The sequence below is a fragment of the Astyanax mexicanus genome, chromosome 5 (assembly GCF_023375975.1).
Source record: "Astyanax mexicanus isolate ESR-SI-001 chromosome 5, AstMex3_surface, whole genome shotgun sequence".
Taxonomy (NCBI): Eukaryota; Metazoa; Chordata; class Actinopteri; order Characiformes; family Acestrorhamphidae; genus Astyanax; species Astyanax mexicanus.
Window position 1 is genome coordinate 15,824,650 of NC_064412.1, and position 24,554 is coordinate 15,849,203.

The 24,554-nt window shown below is 36.5% G+C and overlaps 2 protein-coding genes across 5 annotated transcripts; one reads left to right on the forward strand and one right to left on the reverse strand.

The window, feature by feature from the left end:
- The first annotated feature begins 1,190 nt into the window (after nt 1-1,190).
- hemk1 (HemK methyltransferase family member 1) lies at nt 1,191-16,036 on the forward strand. Its single transcript, XM_007254372.4, has 11 exons — nt 1,191-1,417; nt 2,474-2,650; nt 3,502-3,593; nt 4,173-4,266; nt 4,453-4,584; nt 5,649-5,713; nt 5,806-5,855; nt 8,297-8,402; nt 9,500-9,595; nt 13,015-13,125; nt 14,498-16,036. The coding sequence occupies exons 1-11, from the start codon at nt 1,349-1,351 to the stop codon at nt 14,529-14,531; spliced, it is 1,026 nt and encodes a 341-aa protein (XP_007254434.3). The 5' UTR covers nt 1,191-1,348; the 3' UTR covers nt 14,532-16,036.
- A 3,565-nt stretch (nt 16,037-19,601) lies between these two features.
- Nucleotides 19,602-22,903, reverse strand: cish (cytokine inducible SH2-containing protein). 4 transcript variants are annotated; one of them, XM_007254371.4, is made up of 4 exons: nt 22,688-22,903; nt 22,261-22,450; nt 21,171-21,334; nt 19,602-20,808 (listed from the first exon to the last, which is right to left on the reverse strand). In XM_007254371.4, exons 2-4 carry the CDS (start codon nt 22,278-22,280, stop codon nt 20,318-20,320), a joined length of 675 nt encoding a protein of 224 aa, XP_007254433.1. In that variant the 5' UTR covers nt 22,281-22,450; nt 22,688-22,903; the 3' UTR covers nt 19,602-20,317. The 4 variants fall into 4 exon arrangements, with proteins under 4 accessions (XP_007254433.1, XP_007254432.1, XP_007254431.1 ...); XM_007254370.4 differs by having other exon boundaries at nt 22,628-22,903; XM_007254369.4 differs by having other exon boundaries at nt 22,623-22,903.
- Between the last annotated feature and the right edge of the window lie 1,651 nt (nt 22,904-24,554).

Here is a 24,554-nt window from a genome sequence, read left to right on the forward strand (position 1 = left end):
TAGAGAGAAACATAGTGAGAGAATCTCTAATAAAGAGATTACAAACTTGAGAATCTCTTTTGGGTTTGATTGAGTCCATATGAATAAATTAGTTCATATGGAGCAACTGAGCAAAATCATACTGAAAGATGTATTCATTCACAAAACATCAATATAATTTTTAAAGCCTCTAAACTCCACTTACCAGCATCAGCTCACCAACCAATGAGATCACAGTAGCAGTAATACTAGCGCCTTGCTGCCTAAAACCTGTTTACTGTTGGAAATGTGTATATAAGTGTATTTAATATATGAGTATGTTTTCTGAGTATGAGTATGAGCTTTTTTTAAAGCAACAATCATCATTTTAATTTCAAAATTTCAAGGAATATACCGACCATATAGATTACAATTAATTATTTTTTATTTAGGTTTAGCTCAGAGACTGTAAAAAAAGATATACATATGTACAGCTATATACAGTCTATGGTTTAGCTCCATTCACCCCCCATTTATTGGACTCACTCGCGGGCTCCCTCTAGCGGTTGACTGTAAATTTCTGATATAACGGCAGTTCTAATAGATAGGCTTTATAAAAACCGGCTCTGGTTTGGGTTCTACTTGTTTCAAACAAAATGTAATAAAAAATAATTATTTTAATACAGTTCTTTCAATTATAATGACATTTTTGTAAGGCATTTAATGCAGTGGATAAAACCTTCAGTGCATTACAACGCTGTATCAACATAAAAACAAAAGATGATTACAGAAAAAAGCAACTTGCTAAAGAAATTATATAAAAAAAATTTAAGTCATTGAGTAATAAGAAACGGGTATGCTCTTTATAAATCAGCTTTGTTTCAAAGAAATGACTTTCATATCTAACGTTTTTAATTCGAGAAACATTCCAGTACACTGTTGTTTCCAGTATTAAATATATATATATTGTATAATACACTAACTACTTCTAACCTCATTTCCTTCTTCCCCTCCTTCACTCCTCTATCCTATTATTCCCATTTGACCTCCTTTTATCCCTATCCAAAGATGTTTTACCTTTAAACTTATTTTACATTGTACTTGACTATTGTAAGTCACTTTGGACAAAAGCGTCTGCCAAATGTAATGTAATGTAATGTAATTCTGGGGATACTCTTATTTTGACATGCGGCTGTATTTTGCCGTTTCCGCGTGTCACCAAACAGCGTGGAGTACTAGCGTTAAGTGTGTGCTGGTGCTGGTGTGTGTGTGTGTGTGTGTGTGTGTGTGTGCATACCATTAACAGGTTCTAAGTAATAACAGTTATGGTCCAGTTATGTTTGTGTTAAGCGGCTTTTCTTCATGCCGATTCATTTAGACCGGTTGGGAAATGTACTGCAGTATAAAACGCGTTATTCAGCGCCTCAAACCGAGCGGTTTATTCCAGCAGCAGCAGCAGGTTAGTAAACAGCAATTCTAAATCCAGTGCAGTCAAATGAGCTGCTTTATATACTTTTCTATACGTTGCCCTACTATACAGGCCAGGATTTTTTTCAGTTGTGTGCCTGACATTACATTACTATATCTTGAGGATTTTTATTCAAGCATTACATAAACAGCTTTCATGTTTGATAAGGAACATTACGAAAAAGTATCATTAATATTGTAATAGAAAATATATATAAAAAAAAATTAAATAAAACAGCAACTGTAAAAGTATAATAAATAAACTGTACTGAACTTCACTTTAAAATCAATATTTTTCTGAATACAAATCAAACAGTTCATGTCCTCCAAACCTTTAGTTTTGTTATGTTTGTCTAGTTTGTTATGTCTATTTCAAAACCTGCAGAATTTAGGCTAACTCCTGCTAAGTTACTGATCTAGAATTGTTAAATGGAGTAGAGAGTGAACAGGCAGCTTCTCCAAGTGACCTGTAGGAGATTTCAAAGCCATTTCATTTTCAGATTGTAAATAAGTTATTTTACTGCAGAAAAAAGGGTTTTGTATCACCTACACCTGTAGCTTGTATACGGGACAATGCATTTTAAAGGGTTAAAGGCTTTGTTGAGGTTTTATAGCACATCCATGCTGTATTCACTCATCACTGCTTGACAAAATTTAAATTTAAAATGGAAACTTTATAGAGAGGGTAAAAACCTATTCAAATTTAGTAAAGTTTAGTGTAAAACAGACATTTATATAATTTTAATGATCCGTTCATCAGGAAATGTTGAATCAATATTAAGAACAACAGCAGATTTCAAACTATGTTGAAAGTGAAAAAATTCACAAAAAAGAGATTCAGTTTTTTCTTTCTTTTTGCAATACATCAAATAGATGCTTGGATTTTTTAAATATATAGTTCATATTTAATTGACTCTGTACCATGCCTTACCTGCCTTCTTTAACAGATTTATGATTTTGTAACTAAACTGAACAGTGCGAATAAAATAAAAGTTGTAATTGTTATGTTATTATTACAACATCTCTGAAGTGTCTGTTTTTTTTCCAGGCTTTGGTCCGTGTGCCCTGCAGAGCTGTAGGTGGCGCTGTAGGCCCACCTATAGATGGCAGTGTGACAGTAGAGCAGGCAGTCAGTCTGTGGGCTCAACACTTCCAGCAGCAGGACATTTCTGAACCACTTCTGTCCAGCAGTTACATCATAGCTCACATACTTGGGCAGAAAACAGTGAGTTTCTTACCCTGCCTTGTGTCTGTCTGTCTGTCTGTCTATCTGTTTACAGTTTGCCTGACATTCTAAATATTCTAATGATCATTGTTTTATTTTTATGTTTAGTGTTCTGGGGTACAGAGCTAAAATTTACATGCTATGAATACATGCCATGAATACATGCCATTATCTGATGGCCTGATTGTGAGGGGGTTGGATGATCTAATAGCCAAATGATCCAATTATTTGCTATATCTGTTGCTCTCCTGAATATATCAGGGGATCTGCTTTGCACTCTGTCTTTGTTATACTCAAAATAACAGCCACAGAATGTCACACATGGCCCATTATTTACATCACCTTATCCACAAATACTGGTCTGTTTAAATAATTTTACCTCCTGTATTGGACACCATTCTGAAATGAAGCCATGAAGACCGATTTTATTGGTTAAAAGTTTGTTTGTCAGACTGGAACGCTGTCTGAGACAAATAAATCAGTCTGTGTATTTTAAATCACTTTCAGCTTTTCTTCATGAGTCACTTTCCTGTTTTTATTTGTCTTGGTGGCTGCTTGCCTTATAATCGAGTGATTTACTGCTGAGTAATTTGGGTAAATTAGAGTGTTTGCGGGGACAAGAGAAAGTGTTTCATTGTTTTTTCCTTCTATATTTATCCAGTGAAAGGACATTTTTGCTCATACTTCTGTCAACAAACACATCAAACCAGTCCAGCACAATTATTCCAGGGAACTTCTAGGAATCAAATTATGCCTCACCACATGCCCACTGTCATGTTTTCCTAATTGTAAACACATCTCTCTCTCTCTCTCTCGCTCTCTTTCTCTCTCTCTCTCTCTCTCTCACTCAGTTGGAGTGTATAGAGAGGAGTAGGCTCGGGGACAGATTGACTGAACAGCAGAGAGAGATGGTGTGGGAACTGTGTTCAAAACGCCTCACAAGGTACTGGCTCTAAAGTCTGTAGATATTGTGATGTTAACATGCAGTGCAGCAGACCTAGGTTAAGCCACCTGAGGCAGCTGATCAATCTATGTTACACATATTGGTGAGTGTGAGTGAGAGAGAGTAAGAGAGAGACCAACACAAACTGTGCTGTAAAAGATGAGATGAGTTTCTGTGTCTGACTTTATGTCTACAAGGTGGAGCAGTTAGGTAGAAATGTCTAATAGAGTGGAAGACAGTGTGTGAACACAGTGTTTGCAAACTTCAATAATAACTGCTCAATGGTGGTCTAGTGGGGTCCTGACCATTAAATAACAGGGTAAGAGGAGGATAATAAAGTATACGGAGATAAAGAAGAATCACTGTCGGTGATTTTAGCAATATAATGTTCTTCTATGTGCCCAGTGGAGCTGATGAGATGGACAGTAAGTATAGGAACAAGTAGCAATATGGTGACTGGTTACTGTGCTCCCAGTTTTTTATGAACAGTGAGTTAAAATCACTAATAAAAAAAACTGTACAAAACGTATTTAATATGGGACTTTGAGTTGTTTAGAGAGTATGTGTTGTGTGTTTCAGGATGCCAGTTCAGTATGTGATAGAAGAGTGGGATTTTAGGGACCTCACTCTGAAGATGAAACCTCCAGTGTTCATCCCCCGCCCTGAAACAGAGGTCCTACATCACTCACTCTAAGTCTATTCCTCATTCTGCCTCTCTCTCTCTCTCTCTCTCTCTCTCTCTCTCTCTCACACTCACACACACCTGATGAAATCATGGAATGTGACTCCCTAAATCATAAAGAATAAGTGTAATTTTTAAATGTACAGATATTGTTAAGTGTGGTGTGTTTGCATGCAGGAGCTGGTTAGTTTGGTGTTGGAGGATCTGCAGGAACAGCAGAAGGATAAGTCTCTGCCTGCTTTACGATGCCTAGAGGTGGGCTGTGGAACCGGCGCCATCTCTCTTAGCTTACTGCACAGCCTTCCACAGGTAAGTCTTCGTTACATTGTAGCACATCTTGAACTCTCATATCCCTGGGGGTCATATTTGTCATGTTTTATTTGCTATAAATACTTATTTGATTATACAGTATCAGACAGTGTATAATATTCAAGTATATAATACCTAAGTTTGGTGTATAATATATAATATTAGTATGATAGCATTTTGCTAGATGCCAAATAATTAGTCAATCATCATCAGTGGGTAGACAAATAATAAGCCTGATTAAACGAGACTTTGCTCTAATAAATCTTAAAGGGCCTATATCTTGAAATGTTTGTGTTTTACTTTTTACTTAAAATCTATTTACACTATTTTTGCAGCTTTTGGAGGCTGAATAGTTTATATAATATATCATCAAATAATATGCTGCTGTCCAATCCAATGAAAGACAAGTATCTGCATTTTTGTCATTTTTTTGTTTATTATATAATTTGACCACACAAACTTTCGCTTACACTGTGTCAAAATTTCTTCATGAATGGTCCAATGAAATTTCTTCAAATTTTCTGAAATAAACCTTTTTTACATTGACTACCATTGAAAGTAAAGAAGGTTTTATTTCCCTCCTGTAAAGTTGCAGTTTTGGAGATACATATTTGTTGTAGTGGACAGCGAGAATATGTAAATTAATTGCTTAATTAGACATATATATATATATATATATATTTTTTTGTATATATAGGTATATATATATGTATATACATATATATGTATATATATATATATGTATATACATATATATATACATATATATATACATATATATATATATGTATATATATATGTATATATAATTTTTTTTCTTTTTTTTTTAAACAGTGTGTTTTTTCAGCATATTATCTGTATATATGGACTGTATGAACTAGGAAATTTATTTATTTATTAAATTTATTAAAAAGTATTTACTTACTACCTTAATCTTCTTTGTTTTAAATTATGCAAGAGAAATTTAGTTTAGCGTCCTTTTAATTAAATTCACCTAAGGAACGTTTGCTGTGTGTGCTAATTCTCTTTGTGGTAATTCATGCTTTGTATGTCTTTACTCTAAGCTCAAGGCTATTGCGTTGGACAAAAGCCAGGAAGCAGTGTGCTTAACGAAGGAAAACGCGAGCAGGTGATTTCCTCCCTTGGGGGAGCGGATATGAAAGTAAGAGAGCTGTGGATTCATGCAAGTGCACTTATACTATATATTTTTACTTTTTTCAGACTGGGGCTCGACGACAGGCTGAATGTTCATCATTTAGATGTTATGACGGGTAAGTGATGGGCTTGGATGATAATAAACATTTGTACAAACCGCAGCACCTTCCCCCTTTCTGAAGACAAGAAGACGAGCCCCTCAAGTTAACTAGATAACCAGCAGCTAGGTTGCTAAACTATAGCATTCCACTGCTATAACTACTATATCTGTATTGGGTGCTTGAAGGATTGTCCCAATTCTTAGGGGGAGGATTTCACCCCTTCTCCCTGTAACTATGTTCAAGGGGGGAAGGGTTACACTTGAAATTGCAACCTCGTAAAAACAGTACAGCAGGAAATTGGCCAGTTAGGTTGCACAATCATTCTGCTTTACTTCAGGAATATATTTTTACTCTGGAGCTGCACAGAATATTTGGAAGCTGTAAATATGCAGCCCAAAATGGCATCTGTACTGAGCAATGGCTCATTTATTTTAAGTTATATTGCAATGTTTGCTCCAACATTAGGATCGGTTTCAGCAGCAGCCGGCTTTTTTAACACTAATTAATAATCAAATTAAATTTAAACTGTGACTTCTAAGGGACTGATTTGTGGGATCAGGGGGGTTTCAGCAAGGAAAACATTCAGATATGCAGAGCGGGGGGAGTGTGCTCACTCCAGTCCTCCAGGACTGAGAGCCAGAGCTTTATAGTGTTACATGTCATGTCAGATGTTGTCCACTAGATGAGGATGTACTTTCTTTACACACACACTCACACAAACACACACACTCCCACAGTTACAGTACAGCCAACATCTTTTCTGAATCAGTAAAGTACCTATACAGTTTATGCTGGCTTATATGAGCATGATTGATTTTGTATATATTACTGTAACATGCATTTACATATTTGAATAAGAAGCTGCTTCAGCTGATGAAGTGTAGAGATAAACTGCTTTTTTTATTTTTTCATCCAAAGTGGAATTCATAGTAGGTGTAGGCAACCTGGCCCAAAAATAATATCACAATATTTTAGAGTATTTGTGTAACAACAGTGTTCTTTTAGTAGGTGGTATCATTTTATATGATATGATATATAGCACACTCCTACTGTATTTGAGATTTGTTACATATTGTAACAGAAATCAGAATGTCAATAATGTCCAGCATTGAAGTAGAACAAATGAATAGTGAATAACTTCTAATTCATACTGAACACTTACAGTCATATGAAAAAGTTTGGGCACCCCTATTAATCTTAATCATTTTTAGTTCTAAATATTTGGGTGTTTGCAACAGCCATTGCAGTTTGATGTATCTAATAACTGATGGACACAGTAATATTTCAGGATTGAAATGAGGTTTATTGTACTAACAGAAAATGTGCAATATGCATTAAACCAAAATTTGACCGGTGCAAAAGTATGGGCACCCTTACATGATTGGATACACCTGGCTATAAAGTTCAAAGCTCAATGAGGTTACCAAACCAATTTTGTGCTTTAGTAAGTCAGTAAAAAGTAGTAAGGAGTATTCAAATGAATAAAATGATAAGGGTGCCCATACTTTTGCACCGGTCAAATTTTGGTTTAATGCATATTGCACATTTTCTGTTAGTACAATAAACCTCATTTCAATCCTGAAATATTACTGTGTCCATCAGTTATTATATATCAAACTGAAATGGCTGTTGCAAACACCTAAATATTTAGAACTAAAAATGATGAAGATGAATAGGGGTGCCCAAACTTTTTCATATGACTGTATGCATTTTAGTAGTTGCGAAAATATTTTTTAATTCATACTGAATAGTGAATATTTTTAGTATGTTCAGAATCATTTGTAATCCATACAGAATACTGAAGCATTTTAGTAAGTTCAGAATAATTTGTAATTCATAGTGAATACCAACTAATATAGATACAATCTGTCTCTAATAGATATTTAAAGGGAAAATGAGAACAGTGTGAATTTTTCTTTTGCTACAAACAGCAAAAAAGTTGCAATCTCACAATATTTCAGGGTATTTTTGCGATAACAATATTTGAAAAAATTGTCGATATTATTGCACACTGTATAATATAGCACATCCCTAATCCATAGCCATTAAATTCCCATCTTTTATGGTTTTGAAATACGTCATTTTATTTAAATCATCCAAAGCATACTCAACCCATGTATACTAGATTGAGCATTCTCTAATCTGAAAAACAACTCTATTGTGGTCCTTTTTAATCTTTGCTGGATACTTCCTCCTGATTGGTTGACCTACCCGTGGCTCCATGCAGCTGCTCTGCTTCTGGAATATTGTTCTTGCAGGCTCTGCTCCAGCGTAATGCCTCTATTAGTAGGAAGCTGAAGCTGAAGCTGAGCGTGTTGCCAGGGCCTCTAGGGCCAGTTGGCATGTTAGCGGGGGGTGTTTAGTACTAGCATGCTGATATTGTATTCAGGAAAGTGTGAGTGTATGTGTGTGTGTGTGTGTGTGTGTGTGTGTGTCTGTGTGTGTCCTATTCTTAGATGAATATCTGATAGTAAGAGACTGCGGTGCTGTTGATGTGCTGGTCAGCAACCCCCCCTACCTGTTCACACAGGATATGGAGTCTTTGCAAGAAGAGATAGTCAGGTACTTAAACACACACAAAACCTTATGTGCACACACACACACACACACACACACACACACACACACACACACAAATACACATAAGATACCTTGGAACAATTGGAATAATTTAATGTACTACAATTTTTTACAGGGAAATTCCACCAATAATTCTAAATATACAATATACGCAAAAACAAAAAATATATACTTTCTATATAAGCACTATATAATTATGTTTTGTTTGTAACTGTTAAAGTGAGTTTCAGTGGGTTCCTAATTTTTTTAAATATACTTTTAGTAGGATCTTTTTAACTGTACATCATTATTACACATTGGTTTTTGTTATTATAATTTTTTATAGATTTCATTTTAATTCTAAAAAGGTGATTTCACATGTCTCAGTTGTGTATAGTGTTTTTTAATGTACTTATTAATCTTCTGATTTTAATAGTCTGTGTTTGATTTTTTTGTTTTTTATTGTATCGTTTTTTGCCCAGCTATATAGTAAATGTAGGTGTCCTCTCAAGTTTCTCTCAAGGTTAAATATTTATGTTACAGTGGTCTTGTACGAAACTGTTCTGAGAAACTTACTAATCAGATATTATTCATAGTGATGATGGGAATCAGGTTTAAAATCATTTTAAAACCATATCACAGAAAGTCGTTGTTTGAAATGGTCATAGATACCATATATATATATATATATATATATATATATATATATATATATATATATATATATATATATATATATATATATATATATATATATATTTTTTTTTTTTTTATTATTATTATTATCACCACTGTAAAGAAATCAGTTTTTTAAATGATAAATAGTGTCATATCAGAACTTAACTTTCTGAATGACTTGAGAGATGTATAATTTTAATGTGGAATTCCTCTTTAATTTGCTCAGTGGTAATGTCAGCACTTTAGACTACCTTTATTCAGTACATTAATTTTGAAAAGGCAAAGCATCACTTAAATATATGATTTATATTAGTGACTACATGTATTAACCTGATTTTTGAACCAGACACATTTCAGATATTGTATTACTTAATTAAAAAGCATCAGTGCAAATTTTAAAAAGTATGTCTTCTCCACTGCAGGTTTGAAGACCACGCTGCTCTAGACGGGGGATCAGATGGAATGTCAGTTATCTGTCAGATTCTAGCTCTCGCCCCAAAGCTCCTAACAGAAGAGGGGTAAGATAGAGTGTATAAATATGAATGTATGTATTTGTGAGTGTCTGCAGGGTGTCTGTTGCACGGTGAATATGATCTTGTGTCTGTGGCCTGGAAGAGCAGTGGAGTATAAATAGCGTGCTCTAATCTAGCTAAGGAGCTTTCCCAGCACTTCAGGGAATCCGCGCTGCTCACACTTCTCCACACTTTCACAGAAGCAGATAACAGCGTTCCAGGGACTGGGGCTTTCTCCCAGTAATTACCGCACAATACACACCATCCATCGCCCATGGAATCATTGGCCTGTGGTAATGATGGTTAAAAAGTCCAGTTCTTGTAAAGCGTTTTCTGATTCCTGTGAAATCACACATTTAAAGAATGGCTAACCTCTCCTCATATAAGCCTGGAATTAACAGCTCATGGTTGAGAAAGAGAAAAAGTGTGTGTGTGTGTGTGTGTGTGTGTGTGTGTGTGTTTGTTTCATGACTCAGCACTCAGTGTCTTAAGTATTCTAGTTTCAAGCATTGTGCAAGCGTTTACTCTGTTTTATATAAGCTTTCTTACCAGTTCTTTTCACACATAAAGTTTTGCATCATTTAAACATGTTGGACTAGTTCATATTTATTCTTACCACACAAGTCCTGGAAAACAGGATATGACATTGTTTAGCTCCTTCATTTTTTAATCAGGCGCAGAAACACATTTCCAAACGTTTCCTAAACACAGTTATGGCAACAATGAATTACTTTTTTGGTAGTACTGGGACTAATTTGATGATTATTTTTATGATTTAAAATAAAAGAAACAGTCACACAGTGTGTGGTTTAAATACAGATCAATTCATTTCAAGTTTTGACTGCTTCTATGATTTTGCTATTTATAGGTAGATATTTGAGTAAAGTGAACATTTGTTGTTTTATTCTATAAACTACCATATCATAAAATTCCAAATAAAAATATTGTTATTTAGAGCATTTATTTGCAGAAAATGAGAAATGGCTAAAATGACAAAAAATGCAGAGCTTTCAGACCTCAAATAAGGTAAAGAAAAGAAGCTCATATTCATAAAGTTTTAAGTGTTTAGAAAGCAGTATTTGGTGGAATAACCCTGGTTTTTAATCACAGTTTTTATGCATCTTGGCATAATCTTCTCCACCAGTCTTACACACTGCTTTTGCATATCTTTTTAATGATAATGAAAATAAACTTTATTTATATAGCACCTTTCATACATATAATGCATATAATAAAAGCAACATTAATAAAATATAATACTCAAAAACAGGTAAATGAAAATTATAATAGAATAAAAATACAGTCAAAACCAGACAGATAAAAATAAGATCTAATTAAAAGCTAATGAAAAAAAGATAATAATAGGGTAAAAAATAAATAAGAACTAAATAATAAAACAGTTATAATATATAATATTATATTTATTCCACTCCTGGTGCAAAGATGGCCTGTGATCATCCATCTTTCTCCTGAACAGTGATGTCAGTAACGCGTTACTCTAATCTGACCCTTTTTTTCAGTAACGAGTAATCTAACGCGTTACTATTTCCAATCCAGTAATCAGATTAAAGTTACTTATTTAAGTCACTGTGCGTTACTCTCTCTCTCTCTCTCTCTCTCTCTCCACCTCATCTCATCCACACACACACACACACCGCTCCCTTACCCATTCCCCCTCCGCTCTTCCCCAATCACACGTGTCTCGCTTTCTCCCCTGTCTCTCTCTCTCACGCTCGGCGTGTCTTTAGTTTCCGCCCGTTTTCGTTTTTTGCCAGTTCTCGGCCTCCCTATCTCTTTATAAAGGCGTTTTTGCGGCCGCGTCCCAATTCATTAGCCAGGGCAGCGGTCTGCCACAAATTTGATTGGCAGAGGAGAGCATTTAAAGATTTTACACCACACGTGATTGGAAGTTCACTATGGCGCAGAGCGCACATACCGTAAAGACAAGAAAAGTTCCGGTGTTTTAATGAACACTGTCAGAATTAAATCCTTCTCAGTAGTTGGGTCCGGTATGGGTCCGTATTGGACAACGTCTGGGTCCGGACCCGGACCCCAGTCTGCAAATATGTGATCCCTGGTCTAGACCATATACACGGTTCTGTTTTATAAAACCACTCCTTGCTGCCCTGCAGAGAACAACAAGTTCAATGTTCAGTTTTACAGTGTTAAATATGTCAGGTCAAGAAAGACTTTCTTTATTTTATATATTTTTTAAAAACAAGTATTTATGTTTAGTAAAATCAAGAAAGACCATATTTTATTTTTTATTAAAAAAATATTTATGTTAAGTTAATTTTTTGATTTTTATAAAAAAACTTATTTTTTTAGGAAATAGTTCAACTTAATAGAGATAAATTGTTGCTGTTAAAAATGCATTTTCCAATAAAGGGAGTATTGGCAAAACTGGTTATAATGTTTATGTTAAGGCGGCGGGAGGTGGTGTCTGCAGCTGCTGAAAGTAACTAATAAAGTAACTTGTAAAGTAACTTAGTTACTTTTAAAATCAAGTAATCCATAAAGTAACTAAGTTACTTTTTAAAGGAGTAATCAGTAATCAGTAATCGGATTACTTTTTCAAAGTAACTATACCATCACTGCTCCTGAACCTACCAAAACCTTGTGAATGTATGTCTCTCACGATAATTACATTAAGTACTTGTTGTATATAATGGACCTTGTACATGAAACTACAAGCAAAAAAATTCCAACAGCTTTAAAAATGCTGCATAAACACCAGATTCATTAGTAGAATGTCTGCATGTTAATGAATACTAATGGTTAGCTAATTTGTCACACATGCATGATCCTTTACAATTACTACACAATTAGCATAATCCATGCCCATGAATTACAAATGACCACCATATGGGGGACGCTCAATAAATTACAACCAAAAGCTTCATCATCTGAACTTAAAACAAAATAAAACATCTTTTCTAATATGCAAACTAATGTTTTTAACAGCAGTTATCTTTATCAGGTAGCAAAGCACCATATGCCATATTTCAGTACAACAGCAGATGACAGTGTTTGGTGACGGCAAATGTTTTCAGTACAATCCAAAATATTATCAATGAAGTTTTTTTTAATAGGTTAAACAAACCTTTCAGTAGACTGAATATCCAGTAGAATTGGTTTAGAAAAATGACTATATGAACATTGTTTATTGTTCCATCTGAAACTTAACTTAATTTACATTACATTACATTACATTACATTTGGCAGACGCTTTTGTCCAAAGCGACTTACAATAGTCAAGTACAATGTAAAATGAGTTTAAAGGTAAAACATCTTTGGATAGGGATAAAAGGAGGTCAAATGGGAATAATAGGGAATAGGATAATTTATATACTTATTTACATATAAATGAATGTCAAAAATAGTTTTGTATTAATTTGTCCTTTTCTCCTCTGTCTCTCTTTCAGTCGTGTGTATTTGGAAGTGGACCCCCGGCACCCCCCTATGATAAAGCGTCTAACAGAACAGAGGATGATTGGACTGCAGTATTTGGAGACACACTGTGATCTCACTAATAGGTTAGAATTACCAAAATAATGAGTTAAATAATTTGCATCTTCGTTATTTTTTATTTAAAGGTAAAAGTAAACCCAGTTAAGACACTTTAATATTGCACTGGATCTAGAAGTGTATAGCTGCCAGTTTATCATGTGCTATAAGAAGGTGTAACTGCACAGATGTTCAGGTTGACCTGGCAACACACTATACGCACTAAACACTGTGTGTCCAACAGTCTGTAGACCCAGCTCATTCAGCATTTATTCTGAAATCAAGAACAACAGCCTCAACTAGATGATAAAACATTGATGTGCGGGTTTGATTGATTGCAGTTAGCCAGAAGAGCATTAGAAAAATCAGGGATTGATGATGGAGCATCTAGAGCCTCCCATTTCTACAAAATGTATTTGAGTGTATTTGTATGTGCAGCATAAATCTCCTGAATTTATAAAACAAATGGCCTACATATATATTTACAGCATCTGTTACTGACTTATGTTCATTACGTTCAGCTTTTAAGTTTATGCTAGTTATTCATTTATTTATTTAGATTGAAATTAACTTGATTTTTTTTATTACTAATAACAAATCGCTACATAAGTAGTCAATGAACAACAACAGATATTAGACTAGAGTGTGTACCACTACGCACACACACACACACACACACACACACTCGCCCACACACACTAAATGGTCAATTAGGAAGTCAGACTAGGTTATAGCATGGCTTAGATGGATTATAGACTAAATTGTAGCATAGGTACCATGAATTATAGATAATAATATATTAAACATATATGTCACATGCATAACAATCATTAAAAAAAAAAGCCAACAAACTATGTAGATCGGTCCAGTCCTTTTGTTTTGCCTGAGATTAAGTCTATTGTACATATTTGAGTGTGATAATAAAAGTGATTTTTAAGAGTAGAATGGCTAAATAGAGGCACCTTATATGTAAAAGACAACAAAAGAAAGTTCTTTTTCTGTGCAAAAGATCATTTGCATACATTTTGAACTTTATCACCTAAAATATGAATGGCATGTGTGGCTGGATACATTATTGTTAGCAGCTTCAGTGTGCAACATGTTTCAGAGCACTGCAGCTTTCACATGTATTCCAGACATCACACCAGTCGCATGATACAATGATATGCACGTGATTCCGCCAGACAATCACAGCCATGCTTTGTCTAGCCAAATCACAAAATAATAAATGGAGTTATATTGGAAGAATTAAGCCCATTCAGAGAAATCGAGCCATGCCAAATTCCGTGTTATCTTGTAACATTTATTAGATACTATCTCTAAGCATCAAATAAGCAAGTAACAGTTTGTTCAGTGTTTACTAATGAGCTCTGCTGCTTTGCTTGTTTGCTGGGTTTACAGGCCAAGATTCTGCGTTCTACAGAGAAGGAGATGAGTGGGAGTGAAAGAGAGGGTTTCTGTGTGACTAACAGGTACAGACTGTGTAAGAATGTCAGGTCAGATATGGGTTGAGAAAGAGGGGGAGATGGATGGATAGAACACATAACTTGGAAGAAAGCTGATATGGAGACGATGGATGGAGCCACCGCCATGAAGGATCTGTTTCTGTGGCCATGTGCCAAAGTGCATTGCTTGCATCTCAGCTCCCATCATAAGCTGCCCTCTCCTCTGCACGTCCTGTTTTTTAATTAAAGGACCCACATCATCAAAGTGCATTTATTTGAGCCAAGTGAAAGGACCCTTTTTTCCTGCAAAGCTACATAAACAACCATATCAGTTTTGATATCATACTGTCATGTGTTTGAATGTTTAAGCCTGTTCTGCTGGAAAGCTCATAAATAGTGTACAGTACAGCCAATCAGAACAGAGATCATTAAGTGGTATGTAAGAATATGGCATTTTCTTTTCTTCCTGGCCACCCTTACATTTGCTCACTTTTACACCACTGTTATAAATACAAATACTTATTTCAGTTGCTCTTTGTGTGCATTTGTGGACAAGCTGATACATACAGAACTAGCATCTGTAGTGACAAATGCATGTCTGTGGACAAGATAAAGTACTACAACAGGTTTTTACACAAATATAACTTTGGTTACACAACAGTGTTGCACAGTTCCACCAAAGTTACATAGTCCAGTAGCAGCATTTTGTGTCTGAAGTTCAATAACAGAGATGCTTCCACCCAATTGCTTTTATATCTCTCTCACTCAGGGGGTTTCTTTAGCTCTTTCAAGACTTTAAAACAAGCTTCCATCCAACAGTCTTTTTATCACCCACAGGAGATATTTATTAAAGTCTGGGAAATAATAATTTGATCCTCTTCTTATTTACTAAGTTTACCCTCTATACTTTTAATTGTAGGTTTAATTTAAAGAAGAGAGACATAACATCAACAAAAAATCTTGAAAAATATTAAATCAAAGTTATACATTAACTTATATTTGATTATGTGAAATAAGTATTTAATCCCCTAACAACCAGCAAGAATTCTGACCCCCACAAACCAGTTTTGTGCCGAAGAGGTGCCCAAATTAGTCATTTCATTTTAGGAAGGCAATGTTAATCTGTATAAAAGACCCCTGTCACAGAATCAGTCTCTTCCATTTAAACCTCTCTTCCACTGTTGGCAAAACTAAAGACCTGTAAAAAAATGTTAAGGACAAGATTGCAGACTATTTTATTATTCTCTATTCTCTTTTAAAAGATCAGACTTTCACTAAGTTGTCTGTTTATTTCAAGCCATCAACAGCTCTTTCTTTATTAGATTTTTTTGTATTTGTTTTTATGTGTACATTTTCTTTTTGTTTAATATTAACTAGTTCTTTTTTATTTTGCAGCACTTGTGCTATTGAAAAAAAAATGCCATAACATGATCTGAATTATGACTTTTTGCTACATAAACTTATGGAAGCAACAAATAAAATCCAGGAAAATGAAGGCATTGACCTCTGCAAAGTTTTTTTTTTTACTATCTTGTAATTCATTATAGTAAAAAAAAGTACACTCCATACTACACAGTGTAGTGTTGACTATTCTCTAGTTCATACAAACCATCTGCATTGCCTTTATGGACTTCAGTTTATATTGAACATTTTAAGATATAAAGGCCTGATTTAAAAGCAGCGAGACATCTAAAATAATCTAATAACCATCAAGCCAGGAACCACAGAGTTAATTTCAGTTCAAAACAGAACTAAGAATTGTATTTTTCATCTTCTCAGTACTGCAGCCGTGCACTTCAGCAAGACATGTACCTCTAAATTGCTGCAGGTGGGCTAAAAAAAGACGCGTAGTCTGGTCAGCTCAAAGATATTACTGTGCTCTAGCAGCTGTAGTAGATGAAATGTTGCTGCAGTAACTGCAGTAATATTGACTGATGTGATGAATTTCTGAGATGCATATATGAACGTGGTGATATTTAGTAGATGTGTTTTTGTGTTATTATAGTTGCACATAGAGTTTTCCATCTATAGGAATGAATGGGGGGGGGGGGGGGGGGCAAAAGCTTGTGCACACTTCCCATGTTACTAGTAACACACAGTTAACAATGTGGAGTACCACAGGTATCACTTGAGTAACAAACACAGACACCATGACAACCACCTGAAATACCATAATCGCCACTTAGCAACACCTGAGCAACTACTTGGAATACAACACCAATCACCTTTCTTCAATATATCAGCCACTTAGTAACCACCATAATAACCACCTGGAATACCATAGCAACACCTTAGCAACCAGCTAGCAGCCTCATAAAAAACCTTAAATACAAAAGCAACCACCCAGAAAACACCTAGCAACTGTCTGGAAGTGTATTAAATATATCACAATATATTGCAATGCTATAAGAAGCTGATATATATATATATATATATATATATATATATATATATATATATATATATATATATATATATATATATATATATATATATAGCTATTGTTTAAATCAAATTTTAGGAAGTGTGTCATAGTATAAAAAACACTATCATATTTATGTAATTTAAGTAAAAGAAAGGTTTTCCTTTAATTTAATGGTCTCATTCGATTTTAAATATACATTATTCACAACATTCTGTGCTTAATTGCGATTAATCACACTTATTCTTTTTAAGACTTGTGTTCAATAATAACATTTGTATATAATAACAAATGTAAATAGAATTATGAATCTAAGACTGTCAAAATAGTGTTATGATTATATTAGTATTGGAAATAACAATCAATTATTAAATAAATAAATGATTAATAAATAATACCCAAGAGGGAGTGCTATAACGTGTAATATTAGCACTGATGTGCTAAGGACGTAGACACGAGCTTCGGTTGCAGTGCATTACCAGCTGATAATGTCATTCATAAAACGCCTTTTGGCCAATCACATTGCAGGGTCAGAAGTAACTGGCAGAATTAAATATAACATTTAAACGCCTGAATTTTCCTGTATATTTGGGAGAGAGACATAATTACAGTGTGTTGTGTGTGTTTTTATAATTATTATAATATTTTATTGCTTTATAAATGTGAATATTTTAACGAATGTGCTGAGTAAAAGTTTAATGTATAGCTTTAGCATCAAACAGGAGCGGCTGTGTGTGTGGGGGGGGGTGATAAATAGATTTAGTTAAGTAATCCTTATTTCAGCATATATAAATAACTTTTTACCTTCTGAAATTGACAGTAGTGAACAAAGCAGTGTTTACACTACTAAGAAAAAACACCAATAATATATATATATTAAACAAAATATTGTTACAACACAATATATATATATATATATATATTTTTTTTTTTTTGCAACATGTTTTTTTTTTAAGCCAAGAATGATTATTTGTCAAGCAGTTTTTTTCCTCTCTTCCTTTCCCATTTTCTTCCTATCAATTCACAGCCAATTCCTGGAGTAGTCAGGCTGAATCACGGCTTCCGGACTCACCTCAGCATTGCTTAACAATTGCTTTTAACAGGTGCGGCCTTTAGGAAATTACATTCTTGAAGCTGGCATGTCATGCTGTTTGACCTCATAAAGCATGTCAGCAGCATGTTTTACATCACTAAATTTGACACAGAATGACTGGATCTCTACGAGTCCATTCCTTTTGTGCCACTTTCAATGACTGAACCGAGCAGCAAGAGGCATGCACAGACTTCCATTGCTTGCAACATGACAAGTTCTCAGTGCTTTTTAAATGTTTAAATCTGTATATTTAATTGAGAGTTTCATTTAATTGAGAGTTTGGATGCAGAATACCTGGCGACTCCGTTGCTTAACTGTTTTCTGTTGTGATTTTGTTTTTTGTTCTGGCCTTGTATTGTTCACAACTTGTGCAGCACCTCCTACGCATGCATATCTTGCTATGAGACGTAATATATTCTTATATGCTGTGGGTTATTGTGGTGAGACACAGTTTGTACATTTGTGGGTGTGTGAGAGAGAGAGAGAGAGAGAGAGAGAGAGTGTGTGGCAGGGTGCAGTAGGCTGAAGGTAATTATTGAGGCCTTTTCTGAGAACTCCCCCTCCCGGTGCTGCACAAGCCTCTCCCTGGAAGCAGTGTGTGCATTCTGCGAAACAGCTGGCGGCCTGCCGCACACTCACTTGCTAGCGAACAAACACACGCACACACAAACACTGACCATACACACACCGGCAGAAACCCATATTCCACACAATACTGTTTAAAGTGTACACTGAATGTTGTTTAACTGTTACTGTGAATCACTTACATGGAGGTTAGATGGTAATCACTTACAAAATGGTTTGCAGAAACTTGTAATTTGAAAAGAAGCACTTCAGATCTCTCTAGTCGATATTTCTGATGTGAATACGGTTATTCCAGGAAATCAAGTAGAACTGCATCATTGTGGGAAAGAGAGAGAGAAAGAGAGAGTGTGTGTGTATATATATATTTTTTATTTCTTAAGAGTTTAAAGCCACATACAACGTAAATAACAATGCAGCTTTTCCTGTGTTTCATTGTGCTTTAAACTTAAATAGTATATTTTATTATATTCTGTTATAATTGAATAATTTAGGTTTGTATTAAAGAAAAGGCTTAATCTAATGAACCTCTCTCTCAGGACACCTGTGTTAATGTGTTTGGCAGTGATTACTCTGAGTGCTGAGCAGTTCTGCTCATCCACCACGTAAGCATTTACTGAAAAGCCAGTACGTGGAAGACAAGGGATTCGGCCTGATTCACTTACGTATTAATGCATTTCAGGTCATTCTCTTTCCCAGAACATTGCCCTTGTTTTCCCAGAGCTCTGCGCATGCCCACAAAACTCTCTGACTGGTTTATCACCACATAGTTCCTCGTGTCCATGTTTTAGTTCCAGGTTTTAGGCATTCCTCTTTTTTTTTAATTCAGCTTAACATAAACCACAATAGTCTAGCAAAATAGTTATGATCAACAATAAAATGTATTCTTTTTTAATGTATGTATTAATATGTAGTCGTTTTTAAAACAGGATCAATCAGATAAACGGACGGGACTCAAATGGCTCAATAAAGTAATTTTATTACAAAAAGACAAGGATCTTAGTCCATAAATATATACAACGCCCACATTGTGGGAATAGAAAAAAATAAATTAATCTGGACTGATTAATATAGTCATAAACCAGAATGTATTTCACCAAGTAAAAAGGAAGGAACGAGACAGGGCAGAGCTTTAACTCAATGTGCCACGACAGTGTAACATTATCAAGCAGTCACGTACCTAGAAGCTGTAGAGCTCACTGACTGCTTCACACTCTGTACCGCCTCTTTAAGAATCTCTTAAATATGTGACATTATCCTATAAAAAGGCTACATTGCAAGTCACTTTTTAAAAAAGTCCACCCAAAGTCTGTGGTCTAATGACACTTCTTTGATGAAGCAAAATGCTTCTGTTAAACAACATTAGGACACTGGCCTTATTTGGCTGTGAACTTCTTTCACAAGTCTGTTAGGCTCTCTTAAACTCCAGACAGTGGATTCTTGGAACGTAAAGCCTAATTTAACTTTCTAAAGAGAAGTGTTGGCAAAAGCATAAATTAGGCTTAACAACCAACGGACAGAATGTTCTAGAACGTTATAGGTTGCCACGACTGTACTGAGAGCCCAAGCCCCATTTTTTCTGGAAGTGCGCTTTCCTCTGATTCCCATGCCTGCAGGCTTTCTGGCATGACATCAGTGTCCTCTCCATTGCTTTCAGTTTGGCTTGTTTTTCAGTGTCTTCAGAGTTGGAAAGGGTAGTCCTGAACATACTGGAGTAGTGGCCTTGGTAGAGGCAGCTTTTCTGGGCAGGTTGTGGATTTGTTAATGGCCAAGCGTGTGAGATGTTGCAAGGAGGGGAACGCTTGAGGCCGATGGAGTGGACGTTTCAGCTTTAGTAGCACTGCGTTATCCTTAGGCACCAGGGGCACATTGCAGTCCTTCTCGTCTTTCTCAGACGCTTCCTGTGTTTTCCCAGAGCCCACATAGTGCTGGACGAGACTGGGCACGTCTGGGAAGGTGAGCAATCGGGTTCGGGCTGGAGAACTGGAGTCCAGACGAAAGCGCCCGTGGCTGTATTCTATGCGGACATTGGTGGGCCCTCGCCCCGTTTTGACAGACAAGGTCAGCATGTAGCGAGGGTGGCTGCTGTCCCGCACTAGGAAAGTTCCCTCCACTGCCCCCTGAAGGACAGAATGGGCCTCACCAGCCGTGATGCTGCCCCAGTACCACCCTAAAAAAACAAGCACAGAACATCTCTTACATAAACATCAGCGAAAAGGACAATCAGACATCCAGGGAAGCTACAGTTTCCGGATGTTGGCCTACGTCATGTCCAAGCTGTTGTCTAAAGAAATTATCTTCTGTTTGCTTGCCCTAACCTCGGCTCAATACACACAAAGCACAACAGACTGCGTTCCTTCCTGGAGAACACAGTATGCCAACGTGCTATGTGCCCTTGGGTATGAACAAGCAGACCCTCTCAAAAATACCTGAAGCAATATCAATACTGGGCACAATGCTGTCACACATATGGCTAGAGAACACATGTGTCTCACCCACTAATAGTGAAGTGAGCTAAAGATGTGTCTTTACCTGATGCATCTAGATAGCAGAATGTGCTAGCAATGGCACGCAGGTCTTTGGTGGGGTCCCATATCTTCGTGGTGCTGTGAAGACATCGTGGAGACGAGGAAGAGATGACGGACACCCCAAGAGGAACTACCTGAGTTTGAGAGTCTGGCAAAAGTGCTCTTGGACTGCATAACAAAAAAGACAAATTAAAATAACAATTAGTCCAAAAATAGTTATTGTCCGTTACATACATTGATTCAAAGTCCTACATTATTGTTTCAATATGAGTTGGAATATTTTATATAACTACAAAGAATTAAATACTCACAAGCGGATTATCAGAGATACACAATACCGACACCAATGCATTATTGTTCTACTCTTTATTCTGGGTTTGGATAGCCTGTCCCTGTCTATTGATTTACTGCGTCAAACAGGCTGCTAAATCTGGGGCAAGCTAGATATAATGGCCTACTGTGTGTGTGTGTGTCTGTCTGTGTGTGAAGATCCTATACATATATATGATACCATGATAACCGTTGTATAAACCGCAATATAACAAGCAAATGCAATACAATACGATACATACTGAAGAAATGATTCATTACATTACCGAGGCTATAGGTTGTAAAGAACATTTATTCCTTATATCTTTATACAGTTTTATTTCTGTCACTGAAAGCAATGGTTTTTATGATAAGATGTTTATGAGAGTGACCTCACTGGTACGTTCAGCTCTAAGAATAACGAGTTTCATTTATTTAGTGGCATCAATTGTGCGAATATATGAATAATTTACAAGAATAAGAACAATGTAGACACTAACAATCTCTTCTGTGAGTACGGATTGGCCGTTCCACCTTAAACAGTGCAGCAATTCCATTTAGCTGCGGCACGGTTTAAGGTGGAACTGGGAAAATTAGAATGAGAAGATCAATTTAAGTCAATTGAAAATCTTAGCTAGGTTAGATAGATACTTTAGTTACTAAAGTAACTACTGATGTGTGAACGGGATTACACCACTAAAAAACTACACTAAATAAAATGAAACACACACACACGCTCACACACCTGTTCCCAATCACACTGCGTAGAATCTGATTGAACTCACCCTTGAAGGCAGAGGATCATTGTTGATCTTGAAGGCTATACAGGTAAACTCTGAATCCCGAACGACCTCGGAAAGTTTCTCCTTCTCTCCCGAGGGTTCTGGTTCGCCGTGTTTCCGAAGAACAAAACAGATGTAAGTGAAGTCCAGCTCTGGGGCTACTAAACCGGATCAGTATCCAAATCTCAACGCCCTGGTGAAGAAAGAGAGGAGCGGTGTTAATGTGATCGAAGCTGGAGAGGAGCAGCAGTCCGTGAGGCGGCGGCGGCTGTGTTCATGGTTTGTGGAGATGAAAGGTGTTGCTCCTGTTAATATCCTAAAACTGAACAGACGAAACACTGTATGGTTTGGCCGCCGGAGCTCACCTCACTTCCAGGAAGGATTTTTCTTGGAATCGCCTCTGACGTGAGCCTCCCTCACCCGCACTCACCCTGAGTGAATCATTCCCAGTAGGCGGCCAGGTTTCCTAATCAGGTTTTTTTTTTTTTCCTTCACCCGGTTCTCACAAAGTCTTCAGACTAGTTCTGCCGAGCTGAGCGCGGAGTTTTGTTTCAATGCGGGGCGCAGTTTGCGGTTCAGTCTCGCAGAACCTGACATTGCTCCCTCAGCGCTGTTTGCGTTACAGCGCTTTCTCAGAACTTTCCAGGAAAAAGCAGCGTGCAGCCGGTCACAGCCAATCAGCGCCAGAGCTGCGCCTCTGTAGCCACGCCCCTAAATCCTCGCGCCCGGCTTAAAGGGGAGTTCCGCGCATTTGTTAGAATTCCAGAAAAGTTACTTCGTGTGTTTGTGTAAACAAAGTCCTTCAGATCAGACTCAGGTTCAATAAACTCTGAATTAATTCGTATAAATTAAATAAATGAATGATCTTATAATCTTTTATTTATCTCTAACTGTTACACATGTTTACCACTAAATTACAGCCTCATAAAAAAGACAGTTGACTCGCAGTCTTTATTAGGCTGTTATTGAGATTTACTAAAACATCTTAGCAGATCATTTATATTGTAGGATTGATCATATCTAGGAGATTTGTGTTAATTGAACACAACCACAAAGTTAAATGTATAAGTGGACTCTCAGAATCTCAGTCTCAACCCTGTTTTTCGAGGATTGTGTAGAAGATGTAAAATCATGGATGTCGCACAACTTCCTACTATTAAATAGTGATAAAACAGAAGTTCTCCTATTAGGCCCCAAAGCTGCTAGAAATAAATTATCGGACTTAATGCTAAATCTGGCTGACTTCTCAGCCACCCCTGGTTCAGCAGCTAAAAACCTTGGAGTTATCATAGATTCAGATCTAGCATTCGATAAACACATATCTAATGTTACTAGAACAGCTTTTCTACACCTCCGTAATATTGCCAAGCTAAGAAATGCCCTATCACTGCATGACGCAGAAAAATTAGTACATGCCTTTATTACCTCAAGGCTAGATTATTGTAATGCGCTACTGTCTGGATGTTCCGGCAGTAACTTAAATAAACTTCAGCTAGTTCAAAATGCTGCAGCCAGGGTCCTTACTAAAACTAGAAAATTTGACCATATTAGTCCAGTACTATCAGCACTGCACTGGCTTCCAGTCAAATTCCGCATAGACTATAAAATTCTCCTGTTAACGTATAAAGCCCTACACGGGCTCGCTCCTGAGTATTTACAAGACCTCATCTCCTGTTATGAACCACCACGATTACTTAGATCTCAGGGTGCTGGTTTCTTAATAGTTCCTAAAATTCAGAGGAGCTCTGCAGGAGGAAGAGCTTTCTCTTATAAAGCGCCTCAACTCTGGAATAATCTCCCCGAATATGTTCGGGACTCAGACACAGTCTCAATCTTTAAGTCTAGACTGAAAACTTACTTGTTTAGTTTAGCTTTTGGTAATTAATGTTTTTCCCTTTAGATAAGGCTGCAGATTCAGGGGTTCATGGACAGAGGAAATTGTGGTAAACTGAGATGCTGGTGCTGTTGTTCTCCCACTGCACACGGTCACTCAGGTTTGTGGACGGTGGAGTGGGTGGATGCTGGTGTTTCAGGGTGCCTCCATGTCTATGTTACCTTCTGGCTCTCTGCCTTTAGTTAGGCTGTTTTATTCAGTTCTGCCGGAGTCATTTGCCACACTCTGATAATGTTTTAATATTCTCAGTTTTGCATAAATCCAGTCAAAACTAATTCCATCTCTCTGCCTTCCTCCGAGTTACTGACTGCCCACCTGTCTGACCCGATACCGATGTTGGACCCTCAGGCTCTCGCGTCTCCTGTCCGGCCAGACTGATGGAAGTTTCTGAAGTCAGCTCTTC

What these genes read in the sequence shown, in the direction of transcription:
- hemk1 (XM_007254372.4), top strand. Translation starts at nt 1,349, where the DNA reads ATGTACTGCAGTATAAAACGCGTTATTCAGCGCCTCAAACCGAGCGGT. An exon ending in TCATTTAGATGTTATGACGG is followed by an intron (nt 5,856 to 8,296) that starts GTAAGTGATGGG and finishes TCCTATTCTTAG; the next exon opens with ATGAATATCTGATAGTAAGA. An exon ending in AAGCTCCTAACAGAAGAGGG is followed by an intron (nt 9,596 to 13,014) that starts GTAAGATAGAGT and finishes TCTCTCTTTCAG; the next exon opens with TCGTGTGTATTTGGAAGTGG.
- cish (XM_007254371.4), bottom strand. Translation starts at nt 22,280, where the DNA reads ATGATCCTCTGCCTTCAAGG. An exon ending in ATGATCCTCTGCCTTCAAGG is followed by an intron (nt 21,335 to 22,260) that starts GTGAGTTCAATC and finishes TTTGTTATGCAG; the next exon opens with TCCAAGAGCACTTTTGCCAG. An exon ending in CTGCTATCTAGATGCATCAG is followed by an intron (nt 20,809 to 21,170) that starts GTAAAGACACAT and finishes TTGTTTTTTTAG; the next exon opens with GGTGGTACTGGGGCAGCATC.